The following is a 12,807-nucleotide window of genomic DNA, read 5'->3' on the forward strand; positions in this document are numbered from 1 at the left end:
GGACAGTCACATAGCGTGTATGTTCAGCTAGTTGCTCGGACAAGACATTCTTTGAGAGTGTGATTTTGCCCTCTTGGTATTGTCGCTCGACCCAGTCCTTGAAAACATAACAATCTTCTATTGTATGTCCCAACACCCTATGATATGGACAGTAATTGGGATGGTCCGTCTTGCTATGCTCTTCAGGCCTTTTGCATTCTTGGAGCTGCAACCCTTCTCTCACAGCATCTTTGAAAATTTTATGTACCTTATCTCTTCTGAAGGAATACTTCTTATTCATCCTATCTTTCAAAGAAGGAAGAGGTCTTGATTCATTGTCAGTAGCACCTAAGCTAGGTACCTTAGCTTGTTCCGATTTATGGGACTCTGCTACGCCTTTCCCTTTCTCAATATTAAAGGTGGTAGCAGTGTACTTGACACCTTCTGTCTTCTTGGATTTGTCTTTGTCACTCCTTGAAATGGTCTAGAAATTGGACAACACTTTCGGGTTAGTCCTTTCCAATTTTTTAGCTTGTGAGATTAAGCCTTGGAATGTAGTGATGCTAGATGTACTCAAGAAAGGTGACATCCAACTATCAATGTTCCCGAGTAATAAACCCACCGCTTGTGGTTGATCAAGTGGTTGTTCACATTTGATGCTCAAGTTCCTCCATCTCATAATGTAATTGACCACTTTTTCATCTCTGTTTTGGCGAGTGGCTATGAGGTCAGCAATTGTGATTTTGTCACTTATGCCCCCAAATTGTACTCGAAAGGCATCCTTCAGCTGCTGCCATGTTTGGATTGACTCAGGTTGCATATTTGCATACCATTCAAATGCTATTCCTGCGAGACTTGCAGAGAACTGTCTAAGGAAGAGTGATGGCTTCACACTTGTATCTCCACAAGCCATCACAAATTAAGCCAAATATTGGTCAGGATTGCCAATCCCAGTAAATTGCTTGAATTTAGGAACATTATATCTCTTGGGGTAGGGCACCAGGTCGTGGTAGCTGGGATAGGCTTGTCTCCATCTGCCCTTGTCTCAATTCCCTTGGCTTGATTTAATTCAGCAACCACCATTTGATGTATCTCTTCTCGGGTCATTACAGCTGATTGTTCCTGAACGGGAGCATAAGAGGTTTCCCCATGTTCCACTTGCCTGAAAGTTTCCTTTGGATGAGGTGTTGGACTTCTCGCCCTCTGCAAATTCTCCATAGGAAACCGTGGGGTTACCCCTTGCTCAACTAGCCTCAAGGTTTCTCTTGGCCTTTGGGTTGGACTCCTCCATCTTTCTGCTTGTTCAGACCGATTTTCCATGAGGATTTTAATTTGTTTCTGCATTTGTAACATTGACCACATCAACATTGCCATGTTGTCATTGAGTCTTTGATATTCAATATCACGGTATCCCTTTTGAGGAACAAAGACAGGTTCATCCTCTTCATCTTCATTTAGTGGTTGTATTTCTTTGTGTTTCCTTGGTACATGGAGCGGTGGAAGGCTAGTCCCTATCCCTTGATCCTCATGTTGTGGCACATGACTGGAACCTTCTTCTCCATTCATGGAGTCTGCTGCTCTTCTACGGGATCTAGTAATAGGTCCTGGTTGTTCTTGTTCGGATGCAGGATCTCCTCTTGCTTCAGTAACCATCCGATAAGTGTGTACTCCCATATCTGCATCAGACATTTCTTCATCTTTCATTTCCCTCCTCCATTGAAATTTAGAGCGGGAAACCTTGGGTTGATTTCTTGTAGGGGTTAAACGGTCAAACATCGTCTTCTGCACTGTTAAAATCAATTGCTTCTTCTTTTGATAAAATTCTTTTGGTCTTATCTTCTATGACTGCAATTTCCTTGATACTGTGCAAGTCTTGTGAAGGTTTTGACCTAACGAATTCTTGTGATAGGATTTTGGAGGTCTACCAACCTTGTTTTCACTCAGTTGGGGACGCAGGTATGCAGTGGTTGCGTTTTTCTTCACCAGGTTAAGAGATTCAAATGAGTTGTTGAAGGTACTCATTTGATCATTCTTGTGTCCTTGGAACGACACAAAATCCAGCCTTTGTTTTGGAATTTTGACTTTCCTTTGTGTGAGCCTTGAAAACACACATTTCTTCTTTGGTGTGTCTTCATCAGATGACTGGAAAATTCTGCTTTCCCGTCCTTTTGTTGTAATGGTAAAGGCAGGTTCATCATCATCATCATCATCATTCATTACCCTTTTGGGGTGAGATAGCCTTTTGAATGCAGATACTCTTGGTGACTCCTTGACAGCAACGTCCTCGCCAGTCGCAGGAACAATCACATTAGGGCGACGATCTTTGGATGGAAGCCACGGGACTGTCAAGTTCTCCTCCGAAGGTGTAGGTCTCCTAACGAATTGCACCGACTCAGATATCGTGCCAAAAGTCAGCTCAACTCCTGCAGCTCCAGTGTTGAAGGTGCAGTTGGGCAATTTACCTTAGTTCCTTCGCCAAGGAAAATCATGAATTTCGGGCTTCCAAAGATGGTTGAGTTCTTGAGTGCCATTTCCTGCAAAAATAAAAAACAAATTTTATTAGATTTCTTTCACTGAATGTAGGACAACACCTTTTACTTGTACTTTTGCCTCAAAGTTGGGAGGAGAAATGGGTCCCCATCGGGCGTGCCAGAATTTGTGGGATCGAAAATGCGCGTCTGGCATCATGAAGAAGACACCATATGATATATCGAAGCACAAATATCATATATTGTTGTGTGAGTTTTTCATTTCTAATAGAGGCAAGCCTCTACTATTAATTACCCCAGATTAGAATCTTATGAACCTCCAATTAAGGGCAAAAGTACAAGTAAAAGCAAGAAGATTTGCGAACAATAAATCCTGTTATTTTATTATAGAAACATATTTATGACATCACTTATATATACACATATATTTTATATCATTGCCGCTGCATGTGCCTTGCCACCGCGTTGCGTGCCTTATTGCCGTTTCGAAATTTTTGCTACCATTTTGAAATAAATAAATCATCGTTACCTGTGCCTTATTACTGCGTTGCATATTTGGCTAGTTGTTGTATGCGATATGCAGGGACGGAACTAAAGGGGGGTTAGCAGGGGCTTTAGCCCGCCCTCAGCCATCGATGGTCTTCTTTGGTGGCCAGAAGACCCAAAAACCAGCCCTCCCTTGGAGGCTGGTCAGCCCCTCTTGGTGGCCGAGCATCCCAACTAGCGGCAAGCTTCAAGCCCTCCTCTGCAACTTTGCTCGATGTTCTCGGCCGGCAAAAACCGGTAGCCCTTCTCCGGCAGTTAGCAAAGCAATTAATGGGAATCATAGGATCATGGGAGTCATGAGACTTGAAGTTGAAGTCTTGGATGAGGATGAAGATGCTGCTCATGAATAGATAAATGATGATGGCTTGAACTTCAATGATATTGAGTTACTTGGCATGTGATGTGGGCCCACAACTTAATTATAACCAGCCCCATTTATCAACTTCACTACTTCGGCCCCTTTTTTTTTTTTTCAAATTTTCATTAATTTCTTTAAGACTTTAATGGAAAAAAATAAAAGACTAATGTAACTGAATAAAAAATAAAAGCAAAAAGCCTTGTGGTTGTGGGCCGGCCAGCCCATGGGGCTACAAGTTATCAAAATAGCTCCTTGAAATTCTGTTTCTTGATTTCAAAATCCTTAATATTGGTTGCTTGGAGTCTAACTATCCTAGTCTTGGAGATAATAGTGAGTATATTACATTAGTATTATTTTTATTATTGCCATGAGAATAAATTTATTACTCCTTGAAATAAGAATGAATGTATAAAATTCATGGGTGAAAAAAGAGAACATGAATGTTAAACTTCACTTTTATAAATATACCCACAATGTGTTTGATTAAATGCCTCAATGAGTTAAAATGTTGAGAATATCAAATATTAATATATATCATAATGTATATATGTATAATTAAATAATATTTAGTGTTAAACCTATATAGCAAAATGTATAACAAGATAGACTTCAATAAGACTAGTTATACCAATTACTAAAGGTTTCATATTCATTGACACATAACAAAATGGATTCAATAACATAACAAAATTGGTTTCATAAGACATATTCAATCATTTAGATGCATGAATGTTAGCATTGCCATGTTCAAACAATTTTGTGTTTGATTCTTCTAATGATGTTGGTTGTGTCATGATTAACTTTTTTGCTTGTTATTTTTTTATAGTCTATAATTAAAGTTTTTTTTACTTATTTTTTATAGATCATGGACAAATTTTTGATCAAACGACCAAGGAGTGAAGAGTCATCAAATACTCTTGAAGTACCATTGAATTCTAAATCAAGCGAGGAGAACATTAATACAAATTTTAATTTCAACGATATTGTTAGTTACCCCGGATTACAAAAACCAATTGAAGACTTTGATATTGGGATTAGAGATCAAGTTAGAAGGGAGTATTTGACTAGAGGCCCATGTCAACCAATTGGCCACAATTTTCCACAAAAAGATTATGGCAAACAAAAGAAAAGTTTTCAAGATGCTTGGTTTAAACAACATCCATGGTTGGAGTATAGTATGACAAAAGATGCGGCATTTTGTTTTTGGTGTTATCTTTTCAAGACAAGTAGAGGAAGCCGAATGGGAGAAGATGCATTCACCAAAATGGGATTTAATAATTGGAAAAAAGCATTGGAAAAATTCGTAGAACATATTGGTGTCGTAAATAGTATGCATAATGATGCAAGAGTAAAATTTCAAGGGTTCCAAAGTCAAAGACAAAGTGTGTCACACTTGTTGGCTACACATTCATATGAGATGAAGGTTGCATATCGTATTCGTTTGACGGCAATTTTAGATGTGACTTGTTTTCTCTTGAAGCAAGGTTTACCTTTCCGTGGAAATGATGAGTCTTCAAATTCACTAAACAAAGGAAATTTTCTTGAGTTGCTTGATTGGTACAGCCTACAAAATGAAAAAGTTTGGAAGACAGTGAATCAAAATGCCCTGGAAACAATCAATTGACTTCCTCGAAAATTCAAAAGGAGTTGGTAAATGCTTGTGCAATGGAGATTACACGTGTTATTGTTGATGATATTGGGGATAGTTATTTTTCTCTTATGGTTGATGAAGCCCGAGGTGCTTCAATAAAGCAACAAATGGGAGTTGTTTTACAATATGTGAATAAGAATGGACATGTGATAGAGCGATTCCTTGCATTGGTTCATGTGCCTGATACCTCTGCAATTTCTTTAAAGAATGCCATTGATTGTTTATTTGCTAAACACAAGTTGTCTCTTTCGAGGTTAAGAGGGCAAGGATATGATGGGGCTTCAAATATGCGAGGTGAATTCAATGGTTTGAAAGCACTTATTTTAAAAAAAAATCCATATGCAAGATATGTACATTGTTTTACTCACCAACTACAATTAGTGGTTGTTGTAGTTGCTAAAGAGAATCGAATTGTGAGTGATTTTTTCCAATATGTTAATATGATTGTTAATGCCATAGGAGCATCATGTAAAAGGAGGGATTAACTTTGGCAACATCATCATGATAGATTGGTTGAGCAATTGAAGAAAGTGGAGATAGTCAGTGGTAAAGGAAAAAAAATCAAGAATCCAGTTTAGCACGACGCGGGGATACTCGTTGGGGATCGCATTACACTACCATTCTCTGGCTAAGTTCTATGTGGACCTCAATTTTAGAGGTACTCCAAAATGCGCATGATGATGGGGCTTCTAGTAATAGTAGAGGCATAGTGGCAAGTTTGATTGACAAAATGGAGAATTACCAGTTTGTATTTGTGATGTACTTGATGAGGCGTTTATTGGGGATGACAAATGAGTTGTCACTTGCGTTACAACAAAAAGACCAAAATATTGTTCAAGCCATGTGATTGATTGAAGCGGTGAAAGCTCGTCTTCAACACTTTAGAGAGACAGGATGGGAGGAGTTTTTGGGAGAAGTTACATCTTTTTGTAACGGTAACTCAATCGATGTGCCTAATATGAAGCATAATATGCCAATTCGTGGTCGTTCTAGGCGGGAAGGACAATTCATTACTCATTTTCACCATTATCGTGTAGAGATTTTTTGTGAGGTAATTATTTTTGTATTTATTATATTTTTATTAATCTCATTAATTTATTCTTTTTATTAATATTTTCTCTCTATTTTATCATTATTTCAATGTTAGGTTATTGATTTGATTTCTCAAGAAATGCTCAACCGCTTTCCTGAAGCTAGCATGGAATTACTTCTTTTGGTATCATGCCTTTATCCTAGGGACTCATTTTCTAAATTCAACATCCATAAGCTACTCTGTCTTGCAGAGTTGTACCCTGAAGACTTCTCAGTGACTGAATGTATGATGCTTGAGGATCAACTTGCTACTTTCATTTATGATGTGCGACATGATGATGATTTTGCAAATATCGGGGACTTGGGAGGTTTTGCTATAAAGATGGTTGATACTAGCAAATGTACTATTTTTCCCCTCGTTTATTGTCTTATTGAGCTGGCATTAGTTTTACCAGTTATGACAGCTAGTGTTGAGAGGGCATTTTCTGCGATGAATATTGTGAAAACTAACTTACGCAACAAAATGGGAGATGAGTGGATGAATAATAACATGATTGTCTATATTAAGAAAGAGGTTTTTGCAACTATTGACAATGTTTTCAAAAAATGCAAGCTCGTCGTATTCAGTTACCTCCTCTAAGTAACATGCGTCGCACAGATGGCAGTTCTAGCTCGAGTGTGCATAGATAAGTGTTTTATGTTTTTTTGTGATTGTTTTAATTAAATGTCACAATATCGCACTATTTTGAATCGAATACAATTATTATGTTGACTGAAATATATTTTTTGACATTTTGTCCTCAGGCCCCCCATCTTTAAGTCCTAGTACCGTCCTTGGCGATATGCATCTTGTTATCACTTTGAAATTCGTCATTGTCTTTGGGACATGAATTTTAATCGTTGACTAACCCATGGTGTTGCTTTGGATCGAAAGAAATATTGTTCAAATACCACACTTGATATATATCCATACTCATATTGTCTCTCTTATGGTGAGCTATGGATTTTTTTGAATGCATGTATCTCACTATTTCTTAAGAGAGCTCTTAAGTGTATCTCTTGCGTGGTGGAACCCATATATATATATATATATTATTGCACTCTTTCTCTTCTATTTTTTATTATATATATTTATCTTTTTTTTATTTCTTATTTTTTATCTCATGCACGCACTACAAGGAAATGTATTTTTAGTGATAATGAAAATTGTCACTACAAGTAGTATTTTTAGTCACTTTTATTAATAGTGACCAAACTTTAAAGTTGTCACATCCCGTTACAAATACCTCCGTCACTAATGTAGTAGTGACTACTTTAAAGAAATGGCCACAACTACTTAACACTTTTGTGATAACATTTTTGACATTAAAAACTTTACAATTTGTGATAAAAAAATATATGGTCACAATAACTTTGCTTATTTGTGACAATATTATTGACACAATAAATACTAAATAGTGACAAATAAAGTTGTAGCAATACACCACTTTTGTGTCAACTTTGTTGACTCTAAAACAAATAAAAATAGTGACAAATTTTTCATCACTAGTGCTATACCTATTATGACAATTTTGTCATCACCAAAATACTAAATAGTGACAAAGAAAGTTGTAACAATATTTTTTTTGTAGCAACATCATCGTCACTAATTTAATTGATAACAGTGACAATTTTTTTAATTTTTTTGTCATTGGTGCTATAACCACTAGTGACAATTATGTCAAAACTAAAAAAGTACTAAATTTTGACAAATAAAGTTGTAACAATAGCTTCATTTTTTGTGACAATAACATGGGCACTAAAATATTTGAAGATTGTAAGATTTTTTTCTTTTTCTTTTTTTGTCATTCATGCTATATTTATATTAGTGACAGTAAATATAAGAAAAGTTAGTCACTGGTGTGTTTATTATCATCATCATAAAATTATCAATGTTGTCATAAATAACATTTGTTGCATCAATTTGAATATCGTAAGAGAATTATGTCACAATAAATAAAACTACAAAAATGTGAAATATGCATTTTAAATAAATACAATTAGAATGTATAATATATAAAACCAAAATAGTAAAAACTATAATAATCCAAAACTACTCTCCCAAGTAAATTTCGAGATGAAGTCCTTTGCTATGAAATTGTGTCCTACAAAGCAAAGTAAAAATAAAATCAATCAATTTAGTACTAATATTTCATAATAATATAATGATAACGATATGAAGTGCTACTAGCAATTCAAGACTATAAATTTCTACCCACCTCACTAGTTGATGCACTTGATATTGTAGCATTTGATGGATCTCCAATTGGGGTGAATGCAGGGATTACTTTAGTATTTGTCAAATGTGCAAAAACAGCTGAAATTTGCTTCATTTCCATGGCTTGCTTCTCAATAGCGGCGCGTTGACCTTGAATCTCCTCATCTTGTTTTTTTTTGTGATTTTCGTAAGTCTCACGAACTTCACTCGCTTAAATCATTTGCATGTTTCTTTTGCGACTTCGACTTCTTCTAAAAATTTGACTCTTTTTCTTGAGACTTAAATGTTATCCCTTTAATCCCTAAACCACATGAATAGCTTGACTTTCTTTTTAGAACAAGTCCAAAATATTCAACAAGTGGTAACGGTGAAGATAAAATAGTTTCTTTTATTTTTGTCTCCTTCTTCTTGAAGCTTATTCTCGCATATTTAGGGAAAAATCTAAAAAAATGTTATAAAAATAATTTTTAAACATTTCACTATAAAAATATCAAGTTTAATTACAACTTCAATACCATTATTTCTTCTCCATTTGGAATACACCAAGTTCCATCAGGGCTTTTTGTCGTGATACCTTCCACACTCTAACAAAGATCTCGGCCATTCATTGGAATCTTTATCTTTCTAAAAAAAAGATAAATTAAAATAATAACTAATTGAACTTAAGTTTTACAAATTTCACATTTAAGTAATTAAAATTTTACCTTACCATCTCATATGCAATCTGCACAATTGACTTTGTGCCACTAACTGATTTCATCTCTTGGTTTCCCCTATTAGTTGTGTTTCTTCTACTTTGCTCCTATGTATCAACAAAAAATTAATTTCTAATTAGAAATCAACAAGCAAAATAAGTTAAAGTACTAAGCTAATATTTTAAAATTACCTTAAAATTTTGTGTCTCCCACTTATTGTCAATCAACCATCGCCAATCATCTTCTTCCACATCCTTTGGACAATGTTTGCTCTTGATATAGCTTTGGTGCAAATGATACTGCCTATTTTTGTATTGTGCTTGCACTTGTTTCATCACATAAGGCTGCACTTCATTTAAGAAATTAAATTTATTCTGAAATTTGTATTAAAAAATATAGTTTTAATTTTTTCCTAAAAGCTGAAATAGTTCCAATAATCAATTTTTAAGCAAAAAACTTTAATTTATAAATTCAGATATCATTTCATCAAGTGGAAAGGATGTAAAACCAATCATGTTAATAATTATATCTATAAATCATTTACGTGCCCCACACTTATAATTGTTGGCATACTTACTAACAAATAGGTTTCAATAAAATTAGGTTTCCAAACAACGTATGGTTCAAACTCTTCAAAAGCAAATTATCCTATCTATTTTGGTATTACCTACGCTTTATTTCCAAACAAATATGCGAGTAAATACTATATCTATAAAGTAGCATTTGTTTCATGCTAAATTGGTTGAAAATTACTAAGATGACTCTAATTCTTTTCCCCCAACAAGAAACCTTAAATAAGGAAGAGTTTTTAATAGCTAACTAAGTGTATCATATTAAAATAGTAGGATATGGGTGTCAAGTATCAAAAAATAATTCTACATTCTAACTTTTGAAATTTGTACAATAAATATTGAATCTTACCTTTAAAAAAATATCCACATTGCCTTCATATCATGTTTTTGGAATCTCTTTCCAACTGGGGACCCGAAGTGGTGCGAGTTGTCTAATCAAAATGGTGACTTCTGATTTGAAAAGTTTAGCATGCTTGCCACATACCTTATAGTATGGAGGAGGAACCCGAACATCAATTTGGTGCCCATTGGCTTTCTTCTTGGCAAGTGTTGCATTGATGGTTGGTCCTCGTCCCACGTTTTTTTAGAATTTTTCATTTCCGAGAAATTAAAATTTAATAAATAAATAATTTTTCACATAAGATTATAAAATACAATTATATGATATTTAAGTTCACATCACCTGTGCTAGTAATAACTTGTTCATCTAACCCACATGCATTATTTGAAATTCCAACTACAGCATTGGATTGTTGATTTAGAACCCCTGTGGTTTGAGAATCGTCTACCATATGGGAAACATCTTGTTCATCATCCGAACTTTCTAGATAATTACATCTTTCAAAGGTAACCATTTTGGACTTCACAAAAAAAAACAAATTAGTACAAGTAGAATAAAGATCAAGCAAGAGACAAAAAATTATATATATTTTGACTAGTAAATTTTCAAGTTATAAGATGCATGAAAGAGAAAGTCACTTAATTCCAAAGAAATTATTAAATGTTACATAAGAAATGTCAAGGAGTCACTGGATATTGATTTGTTTTTGTTTCCTAACTAATGCAAATATTGTTTTGTAGTTCAATGGCTAATAGTTAATGTTGTTAAGAGAATATACAAGTACATAGAACTTTTGAACAAAAGCTGAATCAATCATTGATACTAAGTGTATGAACTATTAAGTGCTTCATTATCTAAAATCCAACTATATTATACCTGAAATGGCATCTTTGTCAAAGGATCAATATCACCTTTAGCAATGCCTTGAACTATGCTTTTTGGAAGCCAAGTATGCCTAGTTAAGTACTCAAATATATGCATATTAACATAATAAATAAATATATATATATGTATATATGCTGAGATAGAATAAATTGTCAAATAAATAAAGGATATGGGCCTAAGAAATCCAAAAACTCCAAGTCAAGAACAAAATCACGAGGAATGTCTGATAAATGCACAATATCCTCCTTTCTAGGATCATAAACTCTTTGGTGTTGGAATGCCCCAATGGCTTTTTTAAAAGCTTCCTCATAGTTGGGTGGAATAGCAATAGAATTGCATCTCAAGTGTTTGATAACCTGAAAATAAGAACAATCAATTACATTTTTCATTAACCAAATACTTGGGTATTCAAGCTTGTAAGATGAACCTATGGATTACTACAACTAGGTCTATCTCTTGAAATTAGCTTATTGGCCACTAAAAAATAATCCATTTTATTTACATATATGGGGATATGTTTACTAAGCATCAAAACATTTCAATCATAGTATAATGAATGGAAAACTAGTGCACCATCACATCAATCAAATATAAAATTAATATGCTCTACATCTCAAACAATTGCAACACACTCAATATTTGAGTGACGCCAACATTTAGAACTTAGCAAAGATAAAAACACAACAATGGAGACACAATAATATTTTACATATTATATAGAGACAAACAAGAAAACATTATATACCTATTATATAGAGACAAACAAGAAAACATTATATTTTACATGAAGTTCAATAAACACAACCTTTAGAAATATTATCTTTCTTTACTGCTTGATATGAATGTAGATATCATCATAATATATGTTTCATGGATAAAATCTGCGAGTTCTCATGTGGTTACATGAAAAAATGCAGCAACACAGTGACAAACATGTTCAAGTTGCAAACCCCTTGCTCACTCTTCAAAAGGAAAACAAAAGTATTACCGAATGGACTGTACAAGTAAATCAAAATTAATGTTATATTATTCATCATGTATAAACATTTGCTTAAATAAAATATCTAATTCAATGGATAAAGAGAATTTCTTTACCTTGGCATAACTTTTGAACCTTTGAACAAGTGCATGTGCCCGTTTCAAGCCAATGCCAGGTATTGATTGTAAATAGTCACATCCACTAAAAATGCACATCTCAAGTAACATAGTTTTAGTAAAACTAGTAAGATCAAGGTCTTTATTTTCTCTTAACATTGAACTTTTAAATTCAACACCTTGTCCAGATTTGTCCATTTTGAAAATAATCTAAAAAATAGTCCAAAAATTAGTAAAAATAACAAATAATAAAATGGCAGTAAATAATTGGTCTTAGGTGCATCATATATAAATTAGGAAAGTTTGAGTTTCCTGAATGAATTGAAACTTTTATACAACGTACTCTATGACACCCAAATGGTATTAAGTCTGAGTCCTCAGTAATGACAGCATCAACAAGCTTATTAATGGACAAAAATGTCATCTGGGCATCAGCCTCATAAGGCGCCACAATATAATCAACCTTTTCCTTCTTCAAAACCTGAATTAATGCCAGTTTGCTAGAAAAATTCAGAGAAAACTAAAAATGAAAATATAAATAGGAAAAAAAATAGAGGTATCTACCATGATTATGTCATTGATTATCAAACAGCATAGAGAAAAAAAAAACAAAAGAAGAAGAAGAAGAAGAAAAGAAGAAGAAGAAGAAGTAATTGATATATATGCATTTTGAAATGTATATCAATCGACTAATAGTTAATAGATTGAAAGCCTTGATGAAATGGGAATGCCAAAAATTGTCTTCCTATAGACTTACAATTTAATCAAAGTTCTATGTTTTCTCACTACCATATTTGTCAGATAGTTAATATAAAAGTAGTATAAAACCTATATCAGTAAGAACCTTGTTATTAGGTTCATAAGAGACTATCCTACAAAAGTAAAAAAGTTAAGAGAATTTAAGAAGA

General features: G+C 34.0%; 2 protein-coding genes across 2 annotated transcripts; both read left to right on the forward strand.

Annotated features, from left to right (window-relative positions):
• The first annotated feature begins 5,037 nt into the window (after window positions 1-5,037).
• Window positions 5,038-5,870, forward strand: LOC120273127. Its single transcript, XM_039279774.1, has 2 exons — window positions 5,038-5,317; window positions 5,680-5,870. Exons 1-2 carry the CDS (start codon window positions 5,038-5,040, stop codon window positions 5,868-5,870), a joined length of 471 nt encoding a protein of 156 aa, XP_039135708.1.
• A 351-nt stretch (window positions 5,871-6,221) lies between these two features.
• On the forward strand, window positions 6,222-6,695 carry LOC120273130. The gene has a single exon (XM_039279775.1). It carries the CDS (start codon window positions 6,222-6,224, stop codon window positions 6,693-6,695), a length of 474 nt encoding a protein of 157 aa, XP_039135709.1.
• Window positions 6,696-12,807: the final 6,112 nt, after the last annotated feature.

Source organism: Dioscorea cayenensis, chromosome 12, assembly GCF_009730915.1.
Source record: "Dioscorea cayenensis subsp. rotundata cultivar TDr96_F1 chromosome 12, TDr96_F1_v2_PseudoChromosome.rev07_lg8_w22 25.fasta, whole genome shotgun sequence".
In the NCBI taxonomy this organism is placed as follows: domain Eukaryota; kingdom Viridiplantae; phylum Streptophyta; class Magnoliopsida; order Dioscoreales; family Dioscoreaceae; genus Dioscorea; species Dioscorea cayenensis.